Source organism: Amblyomma mixtum, chromosome 2 (assembly GCF_055824585.1).
Source record: "Amblyomma mixtum isolate Tamu chromosome 2, ASM5582458v1, whole genome shotgun sequence".
Classification (NCBI taxonomy): domain Eukaryota; kingdom Metazoa; phylum Arthropoda; class Arachnida; order Ixodida; family Ixodidae; genus Amblyomma; species Amblyomma mixtum.
The window spans coordinates 173,860,989-173,886,332 of NC_143013.1; the positions used below are offsets into that span (position 1 = coordinate 173,860,989).

At 48.1% G+C, this 25,344-nt stretch overlaps 3 protein-coding genes across 5 annotated transcripts in view; 2 read left to right on the forward strand and 1 right to left on the reverse strand.

Annotated features, from left to right (window-relative positions):
- The window catches only part of clu (clustered mitochondria protein homolog), an 85,567-nt gene extending 63,867 nt beyond the window's left edge, over positions 1 to 21,700 (forward strand). For 2 of the 3 annotated variants that reach the window (XM_089572768.1, XM_089572767.1), the window contains exons 26-32: positions 799 to 1,104; positions 1,661 to 1,786; positions 8,430 to 8,515; positions 9,523 to 9,652; positions 10,072 to 10,206; positions 12,669 to 12,742; positions 15,925 to 21,700. In XM_089572768.1, the coding sequence (XP_089428894.1) occupies positions 799 to 1,104; positions 1,661 to 1,786; positions 8,430 to 8,515; positions 9,523 to 9,652; positions 10,072 to 10,206; positions 12,669 to 12,742; positions 15,925 to 16,180 (1,113 nt within the window). In that variant the 3' untranslated portion in view covers positions 16,181 to 21,700. The remainder of the gene's footprint in view (positions 1 to 798; positions 1,105 to 1,660; positions 1,787 to 8,429; positions 8,516 to 9,522; positions 9,653 to 10,071; positions 10,207 to 12,668; positions 12,743 to 15,924) is intronic. The other variant, XR_016288968.1, reaches the window with a different exon arrangement.
- The window catches only part of LOC149361690 (RNA N(6)-adenosine-methyltransferase mettl16), a 109,876-nt gene continuing 91,261 nt past the window's right edge, over positions 6,730 to 25,344 (reverse strand). Inside the window, exon 11 of the transcript XR_016288969.1 lies at positions 6,730 to 6,909. The gene's annotated coding sequence lies outside the window, so the exon portion shown is untranslated. The remainder of the gene's footprint in view (positions 6,910 to 25,344) is intronic.
- The window catches only part of Lis-1 (LisH and WD40 domain-containing Lis-1), a 52,826-nt gene continuing 52,405 nt past the window's right edge, over positions 24,924 to 25,344 (forward strand). The window contains exon 1 of the mRNA XM_089572766.1: positions 24,924 to 25,110. The gene's annotated coding sequence lies outside the window, so the exon portion shown is untranslated. The remainder of the gene's footprint in view (positions 25,111 to 25,344) is intronic.

A 25,344-nucleotide genomic window follows, 5' to 3' on the forward strand; every position in this document is an offset into this window, starting at 1 on the left:
CTGCCTGCACCTCCAGGAGCGGGAGGGGGACGCCAGGGACCCCACTGGGGGAAATTTGCAGAACACTGAGAGGCATTTTGCTGCAATTCACAGTGATTCCAGTGGCCGTGAAAGGAAGCACGAAAAATGTGTTAGATCGAATGTGCTGTGCATCACAGAAAGTGCCAAGCTGTTACAAACCGAGTGCCAACTGGAGTAGCTCCAGTGCTTTCACCATGACTGTTGACTTGGCCAAACAGTCGCATCGCAATGTATTGCAAGACTGCAACCATCCGTGTCTCTACTTCCATGGGGTTCTCGGCGCATTAGAGATAGACTCTTAAGAGTGGTATGAACGCTTGCTGCACCACCATGATCAGCCATTCGTGCAGTGCAACAAAACCTGCCACTTGCTGCTGAAGTGGTCACTGGGGAGTGGGGAGTTTGATGCACCCCCGTTTTGTCCCACCAGGTTCAGTACATGAGGTGAAAGCTGCTCGTATTTGTCAGTAAGATTTTAGAAGAGTTTGATATAGTCAATAATTTGGGATGATTGTGTTCAACTATGTCAAGTGCTGACTACAGCAGTTACAAGTTAATCTTGCCCATAGCCACCTTCATATTGCAGTCGTGGAGAGACATGGGCGGTCCTGCACTGGGTGTTATCTTGCTTGGACTCTTCCTTCCTGTTATGTGGTTGTTTGCGCTCCCACGCACCTAAGAGTCTGAGTCACACGGAAGCCTGGGGTGCATTGTGAGGGAGAAGCCGTGTGGCTTTCTGCTGACACCTTTGGCGTGGCCCCCCCGTGTTGTGCGCAGGTGTTCCCAGTGGCCAAGCACGTGCACCCGCGGGCGACGGATGCGTACCACTTCTACCTGACGGGCCAGAGCAAGATCCAGCAGGGGCTGCTGCGCGAGGGCTACGAGCTGGTGAGCGAGGCGCTCAACCTCATGAACAACGTGTACGGCGCCCTCCACCCAGAGATCGCCCAGTGCCTGCGCCTTCTGGCCCGCCTCTGCTACGTCATGGGGGACCACCTCGAGGCCATGGCCTACCAGCAGAAGGCTGTGCTCATGAGCGAGCGGGTGAATGGCGTCGACCACCCGTACACCATCACCGAATACGTGAGTGCACACCAGAGCTTTTTCGCCTTTCCGTGTAGCTCATATTGGGAACTGTCAGTGTAGCTGAGATGTGCTAGCATAGATGTATACCGGTTTACTGGACAGTGATATGCATGTACGTTAGTAAGTCTCCGCTACGCTAAAAGTCTCTATTGGTGACCAGTGAGAGAGGCACCCACACTTTGGCGCAACTTGTCAGAGATAGAAGAAGCTCATTTGTGATGAGGGGCAACAAAAATAAAGGTAATGTCTCGTGGTCGGCAATGTGAGGAATGCAGGGGGTGCGCAGATGTAGGAACCCAGGAAATACAAAGTCAGTGTTCAACAAAAAGTAAAGAGGAATCGCCTGCACTGTACCTTTAATTAATTCACTCTGCGTGTTGATTCTGCTGGAGAGGGTAGAAGTAAATGCTGTCTCATTTACACCATGTACGGAAGGAACTATCGACAGTGTTTCGGTAAACTCTGGGGCAAGTGTCTTGACTGGTGTCGACAGTGTTGCGCGAAAATGGCAGGGTTGCGTAGTGCTGAATGGTGGCAACCGTGTCTCTGGCAGACCCACCTGGCCCTCTACTGCTTTGCCAACTCGCAAGTGACGACGACCCTGAAGCTCCTCTACCGGGCGAGGTACCTCATGCTGCTTGCGTGCGGGGAGAACCATCCAGAGATGCCTGTGCTCGATGTGAGTCCTGCGACAAACTTTGCTACAATTCTTCTTGCAGCCCCTGGTTGTGAGATGCCTCACAGTGCAGCAGCAGGATGGAATGTTGCTGGAGGTTCAGTAAACAGTTCCCTCTGCAGTTGCAGTTCCAACTGGGGGCTGACATAGTGTGAAATGCAAATCCATTCACCTTTCAGGCACCACTTACAGGAGCAAAAGTTGTACCATATTTTCCGGTGTATAAGACGCGATTGGTTAATACTTCAATACGGGGACCGCCGTGCACAGCTTTTTTAGGTGAACTTTATCACGAAACAGTGGGGATGACGACTTCCGGGATCACAAACATGCGGCCATTTCGGAGGCCCCAAGCAAAAGTAATGAGAAATGCCAAAAGATGGCGACAATCGCGCTTCTCGCCATTGTCAAGACAAGCCAGCATTCTTTTTTAGTCACCCTTTGCAACTTTGTTTGCTCCGTGTGCGTAGTACGAACATAGTACGCATTTCAGCTGCGTTGCCTCCAGAAATGGGCGAACTTTTTGATAGCGCATCTGAAGATGAAGACTTCGAAGGCTTTAAGTAGGAATAACATGTTATGGACATATGGGGAGCTCTTCCGTTTGTTCTTTCTTTTTTGCTAAAATGTGGGCGGGTATGGCGTGAGTGCTGCCTTTTTCGATCACGTAGCGTTGCTTAAGAATTTCTCACAGGTACGATGCATTTCGCGATCGTCGCGCAGTCGTGTTTAATTAAGCCTCTCTAGCCTAACTGGGTAAACTGGGGTGCGTCTTATATACGAACTTTTTCAATGACTGCTTGCATATATGGCGGGTGCCTCTTATACACCGGAAAATATGGTAGTTTTGGATTCCAGTCTAGTGCACGCTCCGGAGTTTACCAAAAAAAAATTTGCTCTTGTGGCATCTATCACCCAGGGAAAGCAGCCGCCAGCACGAGCAAGCCAGCTGAACTACACTTAGTTGCGGTTCTTGTAGCAGAACCAATATTCCCACGATTTAATTATTTTCTTTTAAAGGTGCACTGAAGAGGAATCTGAACTCGTCTTTTTGCCGCGGGAACTCAATCTGCATGTTCCGAGCATTCTTAGAAACTTCGATTTATTGCCCTGTGTGGCTGATTTTCCTAATTAAATCGAATTAACATCCAGCTCCCGCCTTTTTTTTTTAATTCTCCCTCGTACGGTGGGCGGAGTCGACCAACGCGGGGAGTGCCTTTCACCCAGTCCCGTGGCAGCTTGCCGCTCTGCCATCGGTGGAGTAATACGTAGTAGTCCGTAGAAGCAAATAGTCCGCGCGTATTTTTATTTCTGCGGGCTTATTTTGCGGCTATATTATCTGCGAATGAAACTATTTATTCACGGAAACCTAAAAAACTAAATAAAAGTGAAAGCAAAGTTTTCACGGAGCTGGCTGCAAGGCAATCCACGCGGTGGTCGACTCCTCCCACCGTATGTGGGGAATTAAAAAAAAAAAAAGGAGCCGGACATTATCGGCCGCACAGGGCAATAAATTGAAGTTTCTAAGAACGCTGGGAACATGTAGACCGAGTTTCTGAGGCAAAAAGACGAGTTCAGATTCCTCTTCAGTGCACCTTTAAAGGGACACTGAGGAGAAATTGAAGTTGACTTGCATCGACAGAATACCAGCTCCTGATTACAAAAACGCCATTTATACTAACAACAAAGCTCTTGTAATGTAGAAAAGAGCAAGAACCAAAATACAGGTATCGCCGCCACAGGCCAAACTCGCAAGTACAAGCTTCATGTCGTCACAGGACAAAACAGTGTTGCTAGAACCAATAGTTAGCAACACTAGGACACGAGGAGCCACAAATCACTGAGGCGCAGCAAATGCATGCGCAAATCTCACTGACGTCGCCAGATGGCGCCACGTACCCAATAGCTAAGCGCGCTCCTGCAGCGCCGGGACCAATCAGCGCCCGCTCAGAGCGGTATGCGGGCTCCCGGTATTCCGCTAACGGTAACAAGGTACACGGTATGCTAAAGGTGTCTACAGTCGAACCCGGATATATCGAACCCGCATATTTCGAATTATTGGCTATATCGAACGCACAGATTACCCCCTTGAAAATACTATGTAAAAATATAGGACAGTTGCGTTGTATATCGAATTCCATTTTCGCCGGACATTGGATATATCGAACGCCGCGCCGCGCCGCGCCCCTGGAAGGTGCGCTTTCCCCAAAGACATTCCTGTCCGGTCCTCAGCCGCCTCAGCGGAGAACATTTCCGCAGTCAGCAGGCGCAGGGCCCTTTTTTTTTTTTTTTGTTCCCCGTTTTTGCGCCCCACCGGCGCGAGCTTTCCCACTCCTCCTCTCCTCCTGTACCGCCGGCGTGTGCTCCGTCAAGGTCAATGGAGATCAGCGAAGAGAGAGCGCCGCATGGAGACGCGCGGCGACCGCGCTTCTTGGGGAAAGAGAGAGAGAGAAAACGGTCGCTCGTGGGCATGGAGGAAGAAAAACTAGGAGGGACCATGACGTCACAATCTTGAAGCCTAGTCATAAAAAATATAATGGAAAGCATCATGGGAAATAGGCCCTCACGTGACAAGGCAGTGGTAGCTCTTAGCTGGATTTCGGTTTCGGTTTCGCTCTCTCGCTGTACGAACAACTAGGCGACCATCTGCTTGCGTTCACTGACGGCTCCGTGGTGAGCGCAAACTGCTCGCTCGCCGCAGCGGCCACCATCCCCGAGCGACGCGTGCGCTGACTGCGGCGCAGTGGAGACACTTGGAGCACATGCTCCTTCGCTGTGCCGCTTCTGCAGTGCCGCGTCGCGAGATTCTCGCGGCCTGCAGGACGCTGGGAATCATCCCGGACAGTCTCGAAGCGCTCCTGTGGCCGCGCGGCACTGCGCGCACCCGTGATATTCTAGCCTCTATATCCGTGACAGAACAGTGGTGAGCCTCTGTGCGTTCATCGAACAGGCGGGCTTGACTTCCCGCTGGCTCTTCGCCAGGTAGTGCACGCGTGACACGAACGCTCCGTGGGTGCTACCTCCGACGGTATACGCGGCCGGGCGCCCCACCCCGGCCGCTAGTGCAGTATGCCGCGCGCGCGATTAGTCCGAGACAGGACGCTACGAGCGCGCGGCTATGTATACATACAGTTTACTTCTTTTTGTAAGTGATTGTGCGCAGTGGCCGGGAGACCCCGCGCAGGGGCAGACGTAAAGCCGCCGGCACTCTCTCTCGACAGCGAGAGAGAGAGAAATACTTCACTGCTGAATTTCACGTCGGAACCGCGCACATATACGCCACGACTTGTGCCTTGAGAATAGCGGAGAACGGAGGGCCCATGGGCGGGCCGAAGTCCGCCTGCCCGAGAAATAGAATCTTGCGCAGCGCGCCGGAGCGCTCGTTCAACACGTCCGTCCACCGTGAGCGCTCTGGAAGCCGCTTCGCCCTTTTTTAGAGGCTCGTTTCTTCGCCTACTCTTGAGTTCTCCGCTCATAGCATGCACTGAAATAAACGCTCCGTATGTGTGTATAACGACGAAATGAATTCCTCTCCATTCTCTTTATGAACCACAGTTGAACAGTGACGAGGTCGCGGCCGCACCCTTTGATGAAAACTTTACCCGCAGTTTTCTACAGTGCACCCAAAAACTCAAGAGTGTAATCAACAGAGACGCGGAGCCTGCAGACAACCTCGAGCTCGGTACGCATTCCGCCAAAGCGCTGCGCTGCGCTACTTCGGAGGACGGACGTTCACTAAAAAGCACCGCTGGCTGGCAGTCTGGTAACTGTGGAGGAGGGCCTATTTCCCATGAGTCAGTGCGCAAAAGGGCCCTCGGCAGCGGCGTCAGAGGAGGATGGCTTGCAGAGGCTGAGCGCACTCCCTCCTAGTTTTTTTACCTCCATGCTCGTGGGCACATCGTGGGTCTGGGGAAAGGAGAGAGCTCAGAAAAAAAAAAAAAAACGAAGCCCAGAGCGCCGATCTTTCTCCCTGCTCTTTCTTTTCCCTCTGTCGTGCCTTCGCAGCCGCGTTGACTGCCGCTCGCATAGGCTTCGCTCTTATCGCTCCATCTGCGCCTCGCGTGTTTTTTTTTGTGTGTGTGCCTGTGTTTCAACGCGCGACGTGAAGCAGGCCCCAGTAGCCAACTGTTTTGGCAAGGCAGGCCTTGAAGTGGCCGGAGATTAATGTCCGGAAGATTTAGATGACGATGAGTGCTTGGACGACGCGTTTCGCGACTTGTCCAATTTTCTCGGCGCCGTTCCGTCCGAAGTGACTGTTGAGGACTTTAACGCTGACAGCGAAGTTCAAGCGGTAGCTGGCGTTCAAGACGCCGACTCCAGCGACGACGAGGGCAACTGTGTTGTCGAAGAAACGCGTCCGTGCGCAGCCACTGAACTGGCGTCAGCGTTAGCCTGATTCGGCGCTGTTGCGGCGAAATGGAAGGCACTGTGCTCTCGCACCTGGACAGTCTCGAGAAGATCGAGGCCAGTGTTTTGAACTTCGTTTCCCAGGGGAAAAAGCAGCCCAAAATTAGTGATCTTTTTTTCCGCGAAATAAAGCGCTTTCACATTGCGCGCCCATACTATGTGATTCGCGGCTGTTCCAAACGGTAAGCCACAATTTGTTATGATCGGGAGTGCAGTTTTAGCCTATATCTGTATATCGAATTTTCGCTATATCGAACTATTTTCCGATCCCCTTCGAATTCGATATATCCGGGTTCGACTGTATTTGCGAGAACTTCGTTGACGACTTCGAGAACGGGATCCATTGTAACGCTGGCGAAACGCCGGTGAAAACGTAAACGAAGCGACGGACGCAATAGCCGATAGATGCCTTCAACGTGCGGCCGGCGGTAGCTTTCTTTTTGGCTGCTGCTGGTGGGCCGCACTGCTGGCTACCAGAAATCACGGAGTCTGCGTTACATCTTGCACACGTCATGTTTCACGTCACTTAGCCATGTGTCGTCATAGCAGAATCCCAAGTTTGAATCAGAGTGGCGGGAAAAACTTTTCCAACTTCGAATCCAAATTTCTTTGAAATAAATGCATCTTTCGCTGCCGGCCAAGTGGCAACAAAGCCATGAAATGCCGAACTATCGGATTTTGCTATAAAAAAAATATTAATAGAGCTCTCCTCAGTGTCCCTTTAACGTATGGGTGATGCCCTATGCAATCCTGCCAGGAACGGGCACTAGCATGAGGTGTGTACTACCCGTGGCTCGGCTGAAACTACCTTACACCCCACAGATGGGTTGGGCTGCGTATATAGGCTGGCCCCACAATTCTGGATAGTTGGTTTTTGAAGAAAAGCTTTGACTTGCAGCTGTATACAGTATTTTGCCTTTGCTGCCCACAAACATTCCAGTGACACTCGGAAGGCATCTGTGTTTGGCATGGTGTCATTGACTGTTCAGATCTCTTCTTACCCTTGCTCATTTCTGCGTTCATTCACAACTTAATATGTTTTCACCTTTTTTTTTAATGTGCCTGTATATGAAGGCCTTTTGCTTCCAGTGTGAAAAGTCACGGAAGTTGTAATGGATTATCTTTCTGAATCAAGGGTTCTTAATGTCAGACCGCATGCTATACCATGGTCTGTTTGCTTAATATACCTGCAGGCAGTCACTGAGCCTGTGCTCGCACAAGATAAATGCAGTTATAGCAGCCACATTAGCCAAGTTAGAAGGATGCTATGCGCATCACATCCAGGAGCACTCTTGTTTATGATGTCCTTGAGATCTATTTCCAGATTGCTACTTTTGTGCTTATATCATATAAGCTGGCATGCTGGCTCCTATATCCATTAAAATCTTTCCCTCTCTCTGGTCTGCTTATTGTCACGAGAAGCCTTGTAGCTTTGAAAGATTTAACATCATTCAGAATGAATGCCTTGGAATGCCCTTTACAGTCTTTCAGAGCTACATGGTAAAAAGCGGAATTGGCAGGGTAAAGATGCATATAAAGTAAAAAAAGAGAAATGTCTGATATTGTAATCTTATGTTGTTAAATATGGCAGGGGCATTTTTAATTATTAACTTACGAGCACCAATTTACTTTCGCATCACTGCTTCAGCAGTACCAATCCATCTTGTGTGTGTGGACAGGGTCAGTCACGAAGTCGGTATATGCGAACTTAACGAGTAGAACCATTTCTGGTGTGTTGATTATTGCAGCAGTTGTTTGCAAGAGAATTATTATGGGCAAGTCGCATGGCAGTGACCGTGTGCTGCTTAGATTGAGAGTGTCAGCACTCTCTGATTACCTGCAGAATGGATAGCTTTTTATTGCACTAATCTGAGTGTTATAAAGCACTTTCTTTTTCTTTTTTTTGATGGCGGGCAGATGATCAGTGGGTGGTGGTTTGTTTTCACAATGGACCCAAAGGGCATTCTCTTTGAAATTCAGTGCAAAAATGGGTTTGCAATACCCATTTTATTTGAGTCCGATGACATTAAACAGTCCTGTGTAACAGCCAATCAAATGGCATCACACGCTAATGTCATTTGACTCTAAAGACATCAAAACTTCCCTTTGCGACAAGAATGCAGCATCTGTTGTCTTTGGCAGTCAGTTTTCAAGGTTAGGCTGTGGTATTGTGTACTTTGTGAAGGTGTGCCGCTCTCTCTGACCCCTGGCCTCTTGTCATACATATATCTCTTTGCAGAGCAACATTGGTCTCATCCTCCATGCCGTGGGCGAGTATGACCTGTCTTTGCGGTTCCTAGAGAACGCACTCAAGCTCAACATAGCGTGAGTGACTTGTTTCTTTCTTTTGCACGATGATTCCTTCATGTCTCAGGCTTGTTCAGTTTGTGTGTGCATGTGTGTGTGTGGGGGGGGGGGGGGGCATGCATGTGTACTTGTGTGTGCGTGCGCGTGCGCGCGCGCGCGCACTCTCAACAGATATGGTATTTTGTATTGAGGTATCTTGTTTAATGACTGTACTGTTGTCTGCACAACGTGGACAAACGCACAGGTTGGAATGCAGTCCAGTGGGGAAAGTGAACCCGCCACGGTGGGAATTTCGCTATGCTTGCTATACGGAGGGCCCAAAATGCAAATGCGAAGATGACGAAAAAGTAGTGGTGTGTGAATTCGTAGTTGATAGGTTTTTAGCTACATTATTCATATCCAATTTGATAGGAGAGCTGCACTGTTCATATTCAATTTAGCTTTGAGCAAGTACTACTCACACCCCCAAAACGTTTTTTTTTTTTTTTCTGCATTGCTTTCATGGTTATGATTTCAGGGGGGGGGGTTGATGTCCCAAAGCAAGTCAGGCTCTGAGGGACGTGGTAGTGGAGGGCTCCGGAAATTTCGACCACCTGGGGTTCTTTAACGTGCACTGACATATCGCACAGTACACGGGCCTCGAGAATTTCTCCTCCATTGAAATCCGACACGCCGCAGCCAGGATCGAATGCGCGTCTTCCGGGTCGGCAGCCGAGCGCCATAACCACTGAGCCACCGCACGCGTGTGCATCATGCGAAAGCTGCATGTGACAAAAAAAAATAGCAAAATTTTGTTACTTTTGTAACATCCAGTTTTAACTGTGGGCCAGTTTAATAGCATTCTTTGTGTACATGGTTCAATCTAGATGATGCACGTTACTTCTGGGTGGGCTCTGGGCAGTGCCATGGCTGCATCAGTTTGTTGTGAATAATGTTGGGGCAAGGGGTGTTTGCCATCCTAGCTGAGAAGGTATCAGCAATCTGTGTGTCCCCAGCCCGAGGTCACCTGGTATGTGTGTGCACAGGTTCTACGGCAGCCGCAGCCTGAAGGTGGCGGTGAGCTACCACCTGGTGGCTCGTGCCCAGTCCTGCCTGGGCGACTTCCGGGGGGCCCTGCAGAACGAGAAGGAGACGTACGCCATCTACAAGGCACAGGTGGGGCACCTCTGTCGTCAGAATTCCTTGCTAGACTTTTGTGCCTCTGGGTTTGGCAAATTTCTCAGCTCTTGTGTCTGTCAGCTTTATCACAGGCTGCCAAGCGTGCCTGACTGGCATGCGACTGTTGTGGTATGGCTGGAAGTTGCAGGGCTTCGCGTGTTACCTGAAGTGGTTGTGCCTGTGATGGATGTTATTTACCAGGGGGGGGGGTCGAGAGTTCTCCCAGACTTGGTGCTAGTTGTTCTCCTGGGTTTTGCCATGGTAGGGCTTCTTGAGGATTTCCGAAGAAAAGAAAATAAATAAATAAAAAGAAAATCCAGCGCAGGTTTCCATTTCCACGTGGTCTTTGACTGACCTGGAACATTTCTTGACAACTCGTGTCCCTTTGCATCAAAAACCCTGCTTGTGACGTGCAGCTCGGCGAGGAACATGACAAGACCCGCGAGAGCTCAGAGTGCCTGCGCCACCTGACACAGCAGGCGGTGGTGTTGCAGAAGAAGATCAACGACATCTACAAGAAGAACACCACGGCTGCCCTGCCACCCATCCAGGTGTGTGCGATTTTCACCTCTACAATATGTTGCCTCCGCCGAAAAGAGCACTGCATCTCCTCCTCGCTTTCTGTGCCGTGTGGCTCGGCTCGGCTACTAATGAGCATGCATTAGGGTGTGAGTGCAGGGTACAGCTTTTGAATCAGATGTCAGATCAAAAATCGGGGGAAAGAGTTGGATGCTTAACGCAAAAAAAAAAAAAAAGAGATACCTTTCACAAATTCTCTTGAAGGAAAACTGCTGCTCCAGTCAGGCTGTGGCAGTTTTCACCATCTCTAGAAAACTGACAGCATTTCACTGCGCATTTGGGGTGACCATATGAGTACCTCATTTAAAGAGAAGAGTAGAACCTTGGTGATATAATTTCACATCTGAAAAAATATTCATATCATTCGAAATTTGTATAATTCGAAATGAACATAATTCGCATGTAGAACCACAGGAAAAGCATTCGTGGAGGTCTGCTTATGGCTGCCAGCATGTATTTACAGCTGCATGGCCGCTGCTCGCCATGTATGGTGTGCGACTGGCGGTTGTGATGTCTGTGATGGGTGGGCATCACTTAGTGCTTGAGGGTACACATGTGGCGCTAGTCTTTGTGTCGTCCGTAGTGGCGCGAGAGAGCATTCGGAACAGCCGAAGTTCTGCGCATTGTGCGCAAGATGTTCTAGCCAGGGAACTGAATTCGTATCCTGAAATCAGTATTGCCATAATTGTATCATAGAGATTCTACCGTATTGAAAACTTAAAGAAAACAGTGGGCTCTTGCCAGCAGTGGCCCCCATTTCATGCCATTCTAACAGAAATGCCAAGTGAAGGAAAATAGGTGCAAATTGATGACCTCTGTTCCGGGGTAGCAGTGCTCTGTAGGAGAGGATGTGCAATCAAGGAGGATCTAAAGTGCATGACATTGCTGAGGGGCATCCTATGTAATGCGAGGGTGAAAATACAGTGTAGTCCACTAATAGCAACGTTGAGACAAGATGCAAGTGGGATTGTTGTAACAGATTATAGTTATCTGTGTAACAGATTATAGTTATCTGTGTAACAGATTATAGTTATCTGTGTAACAGATTATAGTTATCGGTGATCCCGATGCATTTGCTGCTTCACCTTGAGAGACATTGCCTTGCGCTTAGTGGGCACCACTTTTAGCCATTTCACGAAAGTACAAATGGGCGGAAATGCCGACGACGTTAGCCAAGCAAACGATGATAGCAAGCGGTTGGTTCCTAAGGCTGCACGCAGTGCCCTTTCACGGATTTCTCCATGCCAGTCCATTTGGGGTACTTGGGACCAGTGTTCAGGTCATTCGCTTGAAAGTATTTGATTTTTTATCGAAATTTCAGGCAATTTTCGTAGTAAAGACATTCCCGGGCGAAAAAAATTATATTATTGTATCTGTTATCCCGTTGATAATTGTATAGTTATATATGGCTTGTTTTTGCATAGGGAAGATGGGAGAATTGATAAATCTAAAGAATTTGATTGTTATAAGCCAGGGGTTCTCAAACTTTTTGCTTGGAGGAACCCCAAAAGCCTTCAATAAGTTCCAGGGAACCCCCCCCCACCCCGCTTTCACTTACCAGCAATGTTGTCGAGTGCATTTTTGCAAAGGGAAAGTTTCAGAGGTTAAATGTTTAGTATTTGTATTAATCTGTGCAATAATGTGATGTGTGATGGGTGCACTGCTTCCCTTTTAAGAGCAAGTCAAAGCGTGGCTCAGTAGCTCTCAGAGCCAGTCTCATATCAGCTGCCGGGTCAGGGCCGGTGAGGGTTCTCGCGGAACACAAGAAGACAGCCCGCGGAACCCCTGTGTTCCGCAGAACCCAGTTTGAGAACCCCTGTTATAAGCGATATATCGTTATATGTATAAAACATAGTGACTGGCTAGTTGGTTCTGCATAGTGGAAAATTGCAAACACAGCGCTTGTGTTTGCATCCTTCTCATCTCGTCCTTGTTACTGCTGCGCTGCAATTTTCCACTATTGTTATATGTAGTATCATTATAAGTGGATTACATTGTAGATGTAAACAGAGGAGCATTTTGACACGTGAACGGACCAGAGAATCGCATTCGAATCGTAGCTTCTCTTGTCACGTCCTTGTATTGGCGTTAATGAAGGCCACTGAACAGCTGGAAGCGAATTTGAGAGGCAGACTATTCACTTTGTTCATGAAAGAGATGGATGAAAGTGGCAGTGGAATTGGGAGGATGGCTGCAGACTGAGCGCCCCTTACAGTTCATCTCACCCGCAAGCTTCTATTCACCCATCCACTAACCTTAACTCTCCTGAAGCCCAAGGTGGAACCGAATTCAGACATAGTGGGAAGGCAATCAGCGTCCGAATTATTGGAGTCCGAGATATCGGTCGGCTGCTGTAGTCGAGCTGATGATGATGGCCTGTGCCGTGTGATCTGCTTTGTGATAAATTCCCCTTTTCTTCTGTTTCGATTTGCAGATCCAGGCACCTTCCCAGAGCAATGTCCTCGAGATGCTCAACATTATCAACGGCATTCTTTTTGTACAGATCAGGTAGGCACTGCTGTGTGGTCTTCTGGGGGTGAGGCTGAGTTCTCGTTCGACTCGGTAGTGATGATGCAGAATGTGTGCCACTTCAGCTGCAGTCTGTTGCTTTTACATTGATCAAGGTTCAATCAAATCGTAAAGGGCTACAGTCAAGCCCACTTATAACAATATTCAAGTGCCATGGAAATACCATTGTTATAACCAATAATTGTTATGACAGGTTTGTGCCAAAAAAAGAAAAGATGACAAACTTCAGAGCATTTATTGACATTAAATACCCGGAGGGGTTTGATTGTTCTAATGCCTGTAAAAGCTCGTTAATTCGAACTTCAGGGCACCGGAACAATGTTCACCAATGACCAAAGCACCGCCATCACTGTGCCATCTGGAGCTTCGCGCACCTCCACGTCACAGGAATCAAGCCGGCTTTCCGGAAGTGATTCTTATGGGAAATTCAAGAAGCATGCACAACTTAGGGTGCGGTGACAGCTGACAAGAGAAAAACCGCACTGGCTGCATGCACGCGCGCTGCACTGACTGATTAGGGGTACGCATGGTGCGCGTAGCCAATGCAGCAATGCAGCAGCTCTCCTGACGCGATGACGCCTGCCTCTTTTGCTTTCGCGGCATTGCTGCGCCAGCTTAGTCCATTGGTCGGCCCCACACGTGCGCGCTTTTGTGTTGTAAGCATGGTTTTGCTGGTGTGGTTGTAGCATTTCCTTCTTTTTTTTTTTTTTTCTATAATGGTTGACACTCAATTACCAGATTAAATTGTTATAATCAGTAACGTGCCTTGACAGCATTGCTATAAGCAGTTTATTTTACCATAGAACACATGGCAAAGCTGATGGTGCCATGACTAACCATTGTTATATCCAATATATTGTTATAACCAGTATTGTTATAAACGGGCTTGACTGTATAGACGCCAAATTTTTGCTTGCATGTTTACTTCTTTACCATAATGCATTGGACATTAACATGCATGGATCACCCCGTGATGTTTGCCTACGGCCGTTAATTTATAATTGACCTAAATGTAATACACACATCGCAGCCATCGTTCGGTTGAAACCAGAACCAAAACAGCGTCAAGAAGAAATTCGATTATAAATTATCTAGCGGTTGGAGGCAAATACTATGATGTGATCCATGTACTGTTCTGTGTAATGCATCATTTCAACGAAGACAATGCGCAAGTAAAATTAGGTGTATATATTGTCTTCAGGGAGAAGTTACAGGAACTTGAGACTGTGACAGGAAATGCTTCTGGCATACAAGCGCTTATTTGCTTGCTTTTTTATTTATTCAGTGCAGTTACCATCACTTGTTTCACAGCACAATATTGGGCATGTCACTGCAGTGGCTGTCATTAATTTGTCGTATTCCTAGGTTGGTTACACTTGCTTTGTGATATCAGTGTGTGTGTGTGCAGATTTAATTCTCATGCCAGGTATCAAGTGGGGGAGCACGGGGGAGTGAGGGAAGAGCAGGATTGCCACTGCAGCTAACTGCGTTTGCGTGTGGACCTTTCCACTGAGGGCTCCCCGGGTGTCGCCACATTGCTCGCTGAGCTGTTGTGTGCACTTGGCGCTAGCACGGTGGAAGCAGCAGCGGAACCGGTTTGCAAGAGCCCTGAGAGGAGGCGTTCGGCACCCTTCTCGCCTGCTAGAAAGGTCGATAGGCACCCACAGATGTGTTAAAGGGACTATGAAATAAATTTATCGAGATTACGTAAAGATAGGCAATCCATCACTCGTCACCCCAGCGCAAGAATTTTTGAGCTAGCATCAATAACAACGAAGCTATAGACAATTAAAAATCACGCTCCTCCTCTCCCCCCTCAACTCGTACGCGCGGGGCATTATAAAAAAATAAAGAAAACAGCTCCGGGACTGGGCACTGCCTATGAATACGTCATTCGCTGACGTTCGGTTTACGACTTCCGGTTGTCGCACTCCCGAGGAGCAGCATGCGTCGGCAGCGTCTCTCCGGTCTCTGCGCTTTCTTGGCTCCCGAACTCGCGACAGAAAGAGGCGGCAGAGGTAAATTGAAAACATATGCTCGAAGGCAATGCCCTGGATTGCGCTTGCCCGAGGGGGGCGCGCGGCGGCTCGAGCAGACGATTTTCACCGCTACCGGAAGTGTGCCCGTGATGACGTAGCTGCCGCGGCTCGAGCGAATGACAGCGTGTGGTGGCCTGCCGACGTCATGGGACTAGTGACGTCTGTTTTCCCGATTTTGGTTCCAAAATGGCTCCCTACGAAGACACCGAAAGGCCCGCGAATTTTAAAAACATGATTTTTAAAAATTCATAATAAATTGCCGGCTCAGTTACGAAGACTCATACTTGGTGTCAATGCTTCTGAGCATCACTTCTAACATTTACAAGCGGCTTTTAATTCTTTGCATGGTCCCTTTAAGGCGCGTTCACACTTGCCCAAAAACCCGGTGAGCGAAGCAGATCCGGCCGCTTTTGACACCGAACGAGGCGGAAAGCAGCGCGGCGAGGCCAATCTGTCCAGACCGATTTCCGCCACGCAACAACAAACATAGCGGCGCCCTTGGAAGCCAGACCCCTCGCTTCAGACTGAATTCTCGTTGTTGCTGCCTTTTTCAGTGCATTCACTGGCCATAAATGAGGCACCGGTCTTTCGCTTCGTCTTACCTCACCTCTAATAAAACGTATAAGTGGTAAATTTGCGTTATTTTTTTATTCAGAGTGACGATTCTGCCGCTTCTAGGCTTAAGAGGAGAGTCGTTTTGTTGACAGCAATGGTTCCCGTGCTGACAACCAGATGGCGGCACCATATACTGAGTTTATTTTTTTGCGTCTGTGCTGGCATACGCTGAACTAAAAGTGGTAATGCGTCTGCGTTTAACGTGCGTAAGCGTGTGTACACTTATGGTACATAGACAGCGTATATTTATGCTAAACTTTTCTCACTATATCTGTGTATGCCGCCAGCAGCGGTTCCGCCTCGCTAGCGCACCAACTAGTGAGAACAGGTCCTAGTTTTGGAGGCGAGCGAATCCCCTTTGCTCACCGGATTTTTGGACAAGTGTGAACGCGCCTTTAGCCTTCAACTGGATCCTGTCGAGTAACATGGAGTCCTGTTGAAGACCTTCTCTTGCAAATATGCTGCTCACCACATCACATTTCTTGTCTCTCCCTTGTGTGTGCTCAGTCCCCAGGACATTGAGAACTTCAAGGCCGAGTTTGAGCGTCGGCAGCAGCTGGCAGCAGCCGAACAGAAGAAGACTGCTTCCTCTGCATCCGAAGAAGGCGCCACAAAGGAACCGTCGGACTCTAGTAACAGTGCCGCTGCTGCGCAGTCCGGTGATGACGGGGTGACCAACGGCAGCAGTCCAGCCGCCACTACGACAGAGTCGTCTTCCTCATCCGCCGCCACCACTGCCCCGTCCGAGGCACCTAGTCGGTGAAGAGGTGGCGCAGAGGACGGTGCTTTGTCGCTGCCGTAGTCATCACCATCACAGGTGTTGCGCCCCCCACCCCTGTGAGTGCACGCCAGAGTGTCAAGAAGACTGAGACTGGTGCCCAGAGTGAATTGCCTACACTGGACTCGGCTGTGCCCTACACGCGGCATTGTGTCTCCCTTCCTCCTTCTGACGCATTTTTTTGTTTCTTCTTGGCCTTCGTTTTGCACAGAAGTAGCATTGTAAATTTCCCCGCTTGTTCTTTGTTTTCATCCCCCCCCTTTATTTCTGCAGTTGTTAGTGATTGAAGGGCGAGTGTGTGCGGTTATTGAGTGTGGTTTCTTCCTGGCTGGAGAAAGGAAAACTGAATTGTTCTTTTTTTATTTTTCTGTAGAGCTTATCATCTTCCTTTGTTTTAATGCGACAAGTGTGCTGTGCATATGTGTCTGGCTCAAGGACATTCTCTGTGGAAGGGTGTGCCCTTTTAGATGTATTCTCGGCTTTTTCTTCAATTCTTTGGGTGCGAGAATGATGTCTTTCTCTCACTCGGCACCTTTTGTGTCAGCAGCTGAGGCAGCAGAAAGGAAAAAAAAAAAACAAGAGTGAAGCCCATTTTTTTTATTTTTATTACCTCTGGACAGAGTCATCTTTTGTAGGTCTCATCCCCATGAAGTATTTTGTCCGAGGGCCTACCTTTTAGAAACGGAATGAGCAGATCAGAGTGGCGCTGTTTGATTGGTGTAGGCAGTGCTGCAAATTGTGTGCATGTCGTGGTGACTGCTGTTGAGTGAGAAGCCGGCTAGGCAGGTAGTGCAGGACAGCACACAGGCTGTGGGAAGCCACAGTTGTAGTATATGTGAACGAGACTACCCGGTTGTGTGTCTGGTGTGCATGGTGTCAGCGAGCTGTACTGCTGGTCAACGAACTTTCATATTTGCTGGTGCAAAGGTGCAGGTTTTTCATTGCCCTGTGGTGGCAATGAAATGATGTGGAACCCTGGGCACTGAAGTGGATGCAAAAATCGATGCACGAACCTCTTGCCTGTTGCCTTGTCTGGCGAGCGCACTGTTCCGTTGTTCCCTGTTGTGTTTGGTGTTTCTTTCTTTGCATGATTGATTTGCTTGCCGGCAAGCGAAGCGACCATTTGATGCCAGGCTGGCGTTGGTTTCGGGAAGTCAGGTCGTTTCTTTAGCCTTCAGTCAGAAATATACAATCCACCCTGCTTGCTTTTCAAAAGCCTTGCAGCGTAGAACGTTTTGTTGCCAGTATTCCAAATTCCTTGAAGTGTTGAGGAACTCTTGTCCTCACCTCTAAAGCCCTACTGCGCGGCTTACAGGGAAATATTATGGGCTGTACATTTTTTGACAAAGTCTACACTACTGAAAATTCTGGATCATTATTTTTGGAGAGCTTTAGCTTTTCTGCCCCCCCCACTTTTTTTTTTCTTGGTTGGATGGATGCTTCTCCATAGCGTGCAATCTTGATAGCTTTTTTTTCCTCTTCTATGGACATGGATGGCATCACTGTTGGTGTGACCCAGTTTTGTCTGTGATTTTTCAAGTTGCATAGCATAATAGGCTACACATTCAGAGAGCAGTTGACTGCACACCTATTTCTACATTGAGAATAGACGCAATAGGTGATATTCAAAATTCCGCAAGTGCGCTTCCCCGCATAACAATGTTGCCCCCAACAAGATGGCGGACCATGCGTTTCCAGCTGAAACAAAGCAAAAAAGACTGGTTTTTTGTTTGATTCTTCCAAAATACGTTTCTTACATTCTATCCACACCTTTAGCGCCTGTCCTAAAGCCCATGTAGTTCCTTTATAGCGAAGTCGGCCATCTTGTTAGGGGCAACATTGTTATGCGGGAAAGCGCACTTGCGGAATTTTGAATATCCCCTATTCTTTTGCTGTCTTTTTCCCCATACAGAGTGGACAGCTAGAGAGTGGTGGCAACGGGTATACAGTGTTAAGCCATCCTTTATTTGCGCATGCTTTTGTTTCTGGGTAGCTTTTTGCTCAACAGGTGTTGTGCTTGTGGCTTCAAGCAAAGCATACACCTGCGTCTTAAGCGTAGAGCTTTTTCTGCTTTTTTTACAGGTGGCATCAGTGACGCTCGAAAGAGCTGCTCACTTGTGTAAAGGCATGGGTGGGGCTCTGTGTTTCAGTAATTACTGCGCATGCAAGCAACATAGGTCAGACTGGAGGTAGTTCATGAAGTCTCTAAACTATCACAGTTAACATGTTCATTGCATCGTAGGTCACTGGTGGGTCACGTAGTCTATGCCTGCAGTGTAGCGCGAAAACTGAGTGGCGCTATAAAGCCATGAGGAAGTTAATTTGTTAGAGAGCATGTGAAAAACACACATGGCATGTTGCTATTGCCATCCATTGCCGGTTCTAATAAGCTGACTTCACCGGAGCCTCACTGGTGCATCATGCCGCATCCAAGAAAATCTAAGGCTGGCCCACAGTGGGCCATGTCACGCAGGGATTAGGACGCTGAAGGTTGCTGCCGCAGTGAATGCGTTAATGCATAGAGTTGTCACTGCAGCGCTCTTAATCATGGTCGTCGTTACAAAGCCAAGCAGTTTGTACCGTCAGTGGGTCAGTTTACTCGAGCGCTGCACTTGTTGGGTTGAAGAACTGATGCTCCCTTCTGTTGAAAGAGCAACGAGGTGTTTACTTTTTTCTTTTTTGGGGCGGGCGTTGTTGTTGTTGCTTCCTCTTTAAGCGGTTGGAAGTTGTGCATTGTTTGGCTTCCCCACCAGTTATCTATGCAAGAGTCTCTGGCGCGCATGAGCAGCTTCTCCCCTTGGGTGTTTGTTATGAACCAAGCACTCATCTGTGCTTCTACGTCGGGCAAAGCTTGTAGAGAGCGCACCTGCGAACGAGCTGCGTCATTGGGACATGATTATAAGGATGATGGGCATTGAGGCGAGCCTGGGCAGAGGCGAGCAGTCGGAAGAAGAGGGTTGCCCCAGAAATACTGACTGGTTGCATTGCACCCCTTCCCGTGGAGCTTCTACAGTGCGTGTATGGGGGAGGCTGAGGAAGGCTGCCCCGTGCATGCGATGCATCATAAAATGGGCCGTAGGAAACGGCGCTGGTGAGCAATTGATCTGAGCTTCTACACTGGCACTGTAAACCGCGAGGGTTGCCTTGTGCCCGTCACTGCTGCTCAGAGAGGCAGTCTTGCTCAACGCGGTCTTTTATTTCTGTTTGCTTGCAATGAGGCATATCGTGAGTGGCCCACGACTGCTGGTCTAATGGGCCAGCTTGCAGTGCTGCCCATCCTAAGGATGTGGAGGGCAGCCTCAGTGGAACCAAGTTTCAGTGCCTTGAGAGTGTGTTGACAGGCTGTTTGGTGTCCAACTGGCCAGCATAGTCCTCGAGGGCTGCGACGGCCGGTGCAAAGCAGTTCTCTCAAAAGATGGCACGTCTTAGGCTTACTTTAGGGCTTCTGCAGAGAAGGATTGCTTGCTATGATACCTTCCGCAAAGCTAAGGCCACAGAGTCCACTTGGTAGACACAAACTTATTGAGCATCGTCAACTGTTGTAGGGGTCATAAGGGGGGGGATATAAGGTGAAGCCAGTAGGTGGAATCCATGATCATGGCTTGGAGTTAAACACTGTTGCCCACTGTTGAGCAGCTTGAGAGGCTTCTGAGTAATCTGTACATTGTTGGGCGATGACACCGTGCCATGCATCCTTATGATCCAAGCCTTTCCATGACAAGGTGTAGCCGACCAGAGCAGAACGGGAAGGATCGGATGGGCAGCAGCAGTTTCAGGAACGTGCCCGTCCTTGGAGCCCTTAATGCGTTTGCCGCCAAACGGTTGCAATGTTGTCTTGTGTGCTGAGCAACAAGTTTGGCAGCTCATATGTGGCGCCATCCGCTAACTGCCGACTTTGTTTTGCTGCATCCACCGTCGCGTTTCTTCCTTGCCTTCACTGGAGGCCCACGTAATCCGTTGACACAAAGTTGCTGTGCAGTGTTAGTGACCGGTGATGTCTTGGGGGCACCGTTCGAGTGACCGATTGAGTGGCCTTCTGCTTACGTTGTGTACCGCGCATACACTGTCTTCCTTTATCTCTGCACTAGTCTTTTCATGTGCATGTACTGTTGTGCTAGACAGGCGTGCAGCTCATTTCACAGTTGCGGTGGAGTGATGGCATTGGGCATAGCTGAAACCTGTTGAAATCCACCTTTTATTTTCTATTTTTTTTTCAGTGCTGCAAAAGGTTTTTTTGCTTCTTGCGTATTGTTCACAAGCAGCAAAATTTTGTTAATGCATCGATTGATCAGTTTTAACAGGCGTCTATATTTCTTCTCATGAAACGCTCTGTGTGAGTGAACCCTATCCTATCCCTAGTTGTACGCACTCCCATTGCTGAATTGTGCATTTTGCTAAGGTCTGTTACAAAAAGTGCCCTCTCGCAGCCTTCTTAATTGTTTCTTACTTCTACAGCAGTCAGGGGTTAGTGAATTTGGAACTTTTGCACCTATGGTTTTGTGCCATTGTGCTTTCCCTCATTGCCTAACTGCATCTTTTATGCAATTGGCGAGGTTTAGAGCCCCTGATTTTTTATCAATTCACCGCACATGTTCATAGGCTTGTCAAGACAGTGTGAGCATTGTTTAAGTCTGAGCTGCTTGGGCAGTTCAGTTTTGCCATTGGAGTTTGCTTGTGCGACTCGTGCAAGTCGTGTTTGCCCAGCAGAGCCTCTTCCGACACATTGTGCCCCCCCCCCCCCCCCCCCCGGACTGGCACCATCAAGCCGGTTGTTGCCGGCGGAGCAAGGAACCAAATCGCTGCATCTAGCTTGCATCCCCAAGTACAAGTTTCAAATGACTGCCATCATCGAGACACAGTACCATACTTAAGACTTCTGTTTCGTAGTGTGTCCACGTGCTGGGCAGTGACAGAAGGAATGACGGATGCGTCTGCCGTGTGCGGCCGTCTCCCAGTGAATGCACTGTTGGTTGTACGAAGCCCGAGAGCTGTGTTTAACAGCAGGCATTGTTGAATGCTGATGATGGATATGCTAGGTTAGTTCAGGTGCCGGAACATAATCCTGGTAGGGTATTTATATTAAGTAAAACTGCTCCGAAGGATTATCTTAGTATTAGCACTTTTTTTTTTCTTTCCAGTCGATAGTCCAACATTCTGCAAATACATGGCGAAGGAGATATTTAGTGCCCAAAGCTAAATAGTCATTGTACTGACGTGCCATCTTAAAAGAACAGTTGAAACCGGCTGGTGACTTGGTTGATGCCTTAGATGTTCACATGTAGTTTCACATCTGCTCCTTTGTTTCTATGGTTTTTTTTTTTTTTTTGCTGGTAGTTGTTGAGTGTTAGTAGTTATATAGGAGCTGGGCTATATATCTTGTTGTTTGAATAGATCCTAGCATTCCATGTGTTTCATAGAGAACAACCTAGCCAGTTTGTTGTACAAATCAGTCAGCTTGTAAGGTAGCCATTGTTAAAAAACAAATAAAATGTTGCATCGCTGCTATCATGTTGTCGGAGTCATGTTTTTGTCTCTTGGCCAACTTTGACACTAGGATAACGTGAAGGACTCTCCCAATGTTCAAAATTTTCAAAGGGGTCCTCTTGTTTTATCCGCTGCACAAATGGATTAGGAGGCAATGTTTGTAACGAAGTATTTTTCAAGTAAATTGCAAATATTTTCACATCAGTAAGGGTGTGGCCTTGAAACAAACATTGCTTGACTGGGCAGCAGCGACATAACCACGAAATTGAATGCAGGTTGTCATGAGAGCATTGACACATTGCCATGCTGTGGATGCGACTCCAACTAAGTCCAGTCCACATTTACTCTAGCTGCATGGCTCATGAAGAATGAATGCTGCAAGTGTTCGCACACTGAAGATCTCTCTGCAATCTGCAGCTGTGATTTCATTTGGCCTGCTTACAAGAGTTGCAAACCTTAGAATACAGAAGTGTGTGGTAATAAGAAGGTACCTTATCAGTCAAAAATTGTTTGTAAACTACATTTGTATTCAGTTCGGTCTTGAAAGCTGCTCTCTGCACGCTGCTGGAACCATCAGCTTGGAATGTCCACTACAAGGCGCAGGCAGGAAAGCAACAAAGACAATGTGCTGCATAACAAGTACATGTCTCGGAACGTAACCTTGTGCGGCATGGCATTTATGGTTGTGCACAAGTCTTTTCGGCCTTTTTTTTTTTTTTTCTAAGCATTTTGAGCTGTTTTCACGATGTCTGTGATGGCGGCTACTTTTGAAATCCCAGCTGGACAGAATGGTTGGGCCATTTTGTGCCTAGAAAAAAGGATCACTTTACAGGAATATAGATGAATGTTGCGAAGTTCTATGGTACACCTTCGGAGCGCGCGAGCGCGCGTTCTACTGCAGGCCCCAAATAAACGTTTTAACAATCCAATATGGTACACCTAGGAAGCGCTGTCTGAGGCCATAACTTTTTTTTTTCCCTCCTGATGGAATGTTTCACTAGAGGAAACTGTAGCAGAGCTTTCATTGCTAAAATAGCTTTGGATTGTAAAGAAAATAACTGGGCATAAATGTGTTTTTTTTAGGAGTAGGTCTGCAAATCCGTAAGCGTGGAAACACGCACCCAGTACTTTTGCTTTTGCACTGAGTTGGGGAGATGGAAACTCGGAACCAGTTAGATTGGCTCAAGTACGTGATTACCTTCGGAGCTGTGGTTGTAAGTGGCGCATGAATGGAGATTACTGCACTGCTTTAAAAACTTTTTTCTTTGTCATGTCATGTCAGAGACAATAGCTTTATTACTAGACAAACTATCTTTGGTTATAGTTCTTATGTACTCCCTTAGGCAACCTCTGCCTGAAGTTCAGATGCAAATATATTGTTACGGGGATGCTACGGTATTACCGTTACGGTAAGTCTATATTGGCGGCTGCTCTGAGATGGCCAGCACTAAGCTCAGACACCAGGGCCCAGCTATCTACTGTCAACGTCGTCGTCCAGCGCACCACCACTTCTTCGTTCACGATTTGTTCACTTATTGAGTAACCAGTTCACCGGTAACAATATAATGCCCTCTTCATCAGCCATCGTACCATAATTTCTTTTACTTGACATCCAAACCCTGCCATAAATATTAACTTTTTTATTTGTCCACATAGCCACACCGCCTAATGGACTATTGTTGCAAGGAGGTCACAAATAGACTATTAAAACACTCAAAAGACAACAAAAAGATGCCTAATATGGAAACCAATTTCATGTAAGGAACAGAACATGTTAGAAGGTACAGTGAAAACTCTTGTGTGCTCATAAATGGTGAGCAAAAATATCGGTGTAACAGTTAAGCTATAAAAACTTTCTTTTGGTGATCAGCGTGGGAACTTTGCTCAAATACTATCAATGCCAGTTTCATCAGAAGATATGCTGTGAACAAAGGTTTTTGTCTAAAATTTTCTCTGTTAGTAGGGAACCTTGTATCCAGGTGGGCTCATACGCTTATGCTTGTACAAAAATCAAGTGATCACTGAAAAAATGTGCAGTTTGGCTGCAGATAAGACTCAAAAACCTGTTTTGAGTCGCCGCGGTGGCTTGAGCGTTGACGTCATCGTACTTTGCTCGCGGAAGCGGCCGTTGGCGGCATTATCTGTATTTCGATTTCTGGCCTTTCCTAGCTTCTTTTTTATTTCGCGCACTTGCCATAAAGGCATAATTTAGGTTCGCTGGTGCGGGCAGGTCAACATTATTTTTGTTTTGTTTTTCTTCTGCAGGAACCGGCGGTACTTATGTGGAAATCATGTAAGGTGTTTTCATGCACGAACCGGAGAACGCTCTTAAAAAAAAAAAAAAGCGAATTGGTTTTTGAGGAAAGGAAATGGCGCAGTACCTGTCTCACATATATCTCGGTGGACACCTGAACAGCGCTGTATGGGAAGGGAGGAAGGTAGGAGTGAAAGAAGAAAAAGGTGCCGTAGTACTAGAGGTCTCCGAATAATTTCGACCAGCTGTGATCTTTAACATGCACTGACATCGCACAGCAAGTTGCGTTAAGCTTCACTAGGCTAGTCAACACCGGGTCTGGCGTGCGCCGTGATCAATTTTAGCCACACCTGCGCGTGCGCGAGTTCGCTGTGTGACGTCACTGGAGAGGCGCAGGTGGTCGGCGGGAGCGCGGCTCCGCCGGTCGACCTTCGCCGTCGTTCGCGCGCTCTGCGCGTTTAGCGAGTGTGCATCGGCGCGCGCTCGGCTTCCTCGTATGACGCTCACCGAAGCTTTTCGCTGTTATCCAAGCTTAACCTAAGCTAAGCCATAGCCAATTTTTTTGTCATGCACGAAAACTTCACTTGAGTATTTGTACTCGATGTCCCCTTAGAGGATGTGCTTCTGAAACACTGCCAACTTTGCAGAAGCATTAGTGTAGCGTTCTTCTTTGTATGTTGCTTACAAATTAGCCTTAAATAATTCCGCACAGTACATATGCAGCAGGTGTGATCTGTGCGCGCAAGGGAAAGTAGCGCACATGCATGGTAACGATTAGAACAAGAAGTGAAGTTCCAGGAAGCGCCAGCGTCGCTGTCGCAATGGCTGCCATTTTAACGCATTTGTGGCACTGAAGCATGGAGGAAGGAAAGAACTCCATGCACTGAAGAAACGAAACTGCTTCCGCTCGCATTAATTTCGATTTCCACGCCGCGTGACAGAACGCGACTCGTCGCGCCAGTTTCGATTGATTTGGCACTCTCGTCTAGCGTCACGCCAGACGGGAAGCGGCGAGAGTTCGCGCACTGGGTTGCCCGCTGTTTTGCTGCTGTTGGCGCTGGTTGGCGCTGCTGCTGCTGGTGCGGAGCATGGGATTGTGGGAAGTGTGGTGACAAACGAATGTGTTTCTCTTTAAATCTCATATTTAGGGAATGAATGAATTACTGAACACCACCAGGTGAGTGCTTTCAGTAGCCGTTTGACTGCCGCTAGCACCTTCGCTAAATTTGTCGCTGGGAAGGGGCGCGTGCGCCTTCGACAACGCGTTTGTGCGGCCGGCCGTCCGCTTGATAGGACTGCCTTATGCCTAGGCCTAAAGACATCAGCGGGCAGCTGAGGAACGGGCTTGCCGACGGACATCTCGTAGCCGTCTCCACGCCTGCTCAGATGCGTGGATCCGCTCGTCTAGGGC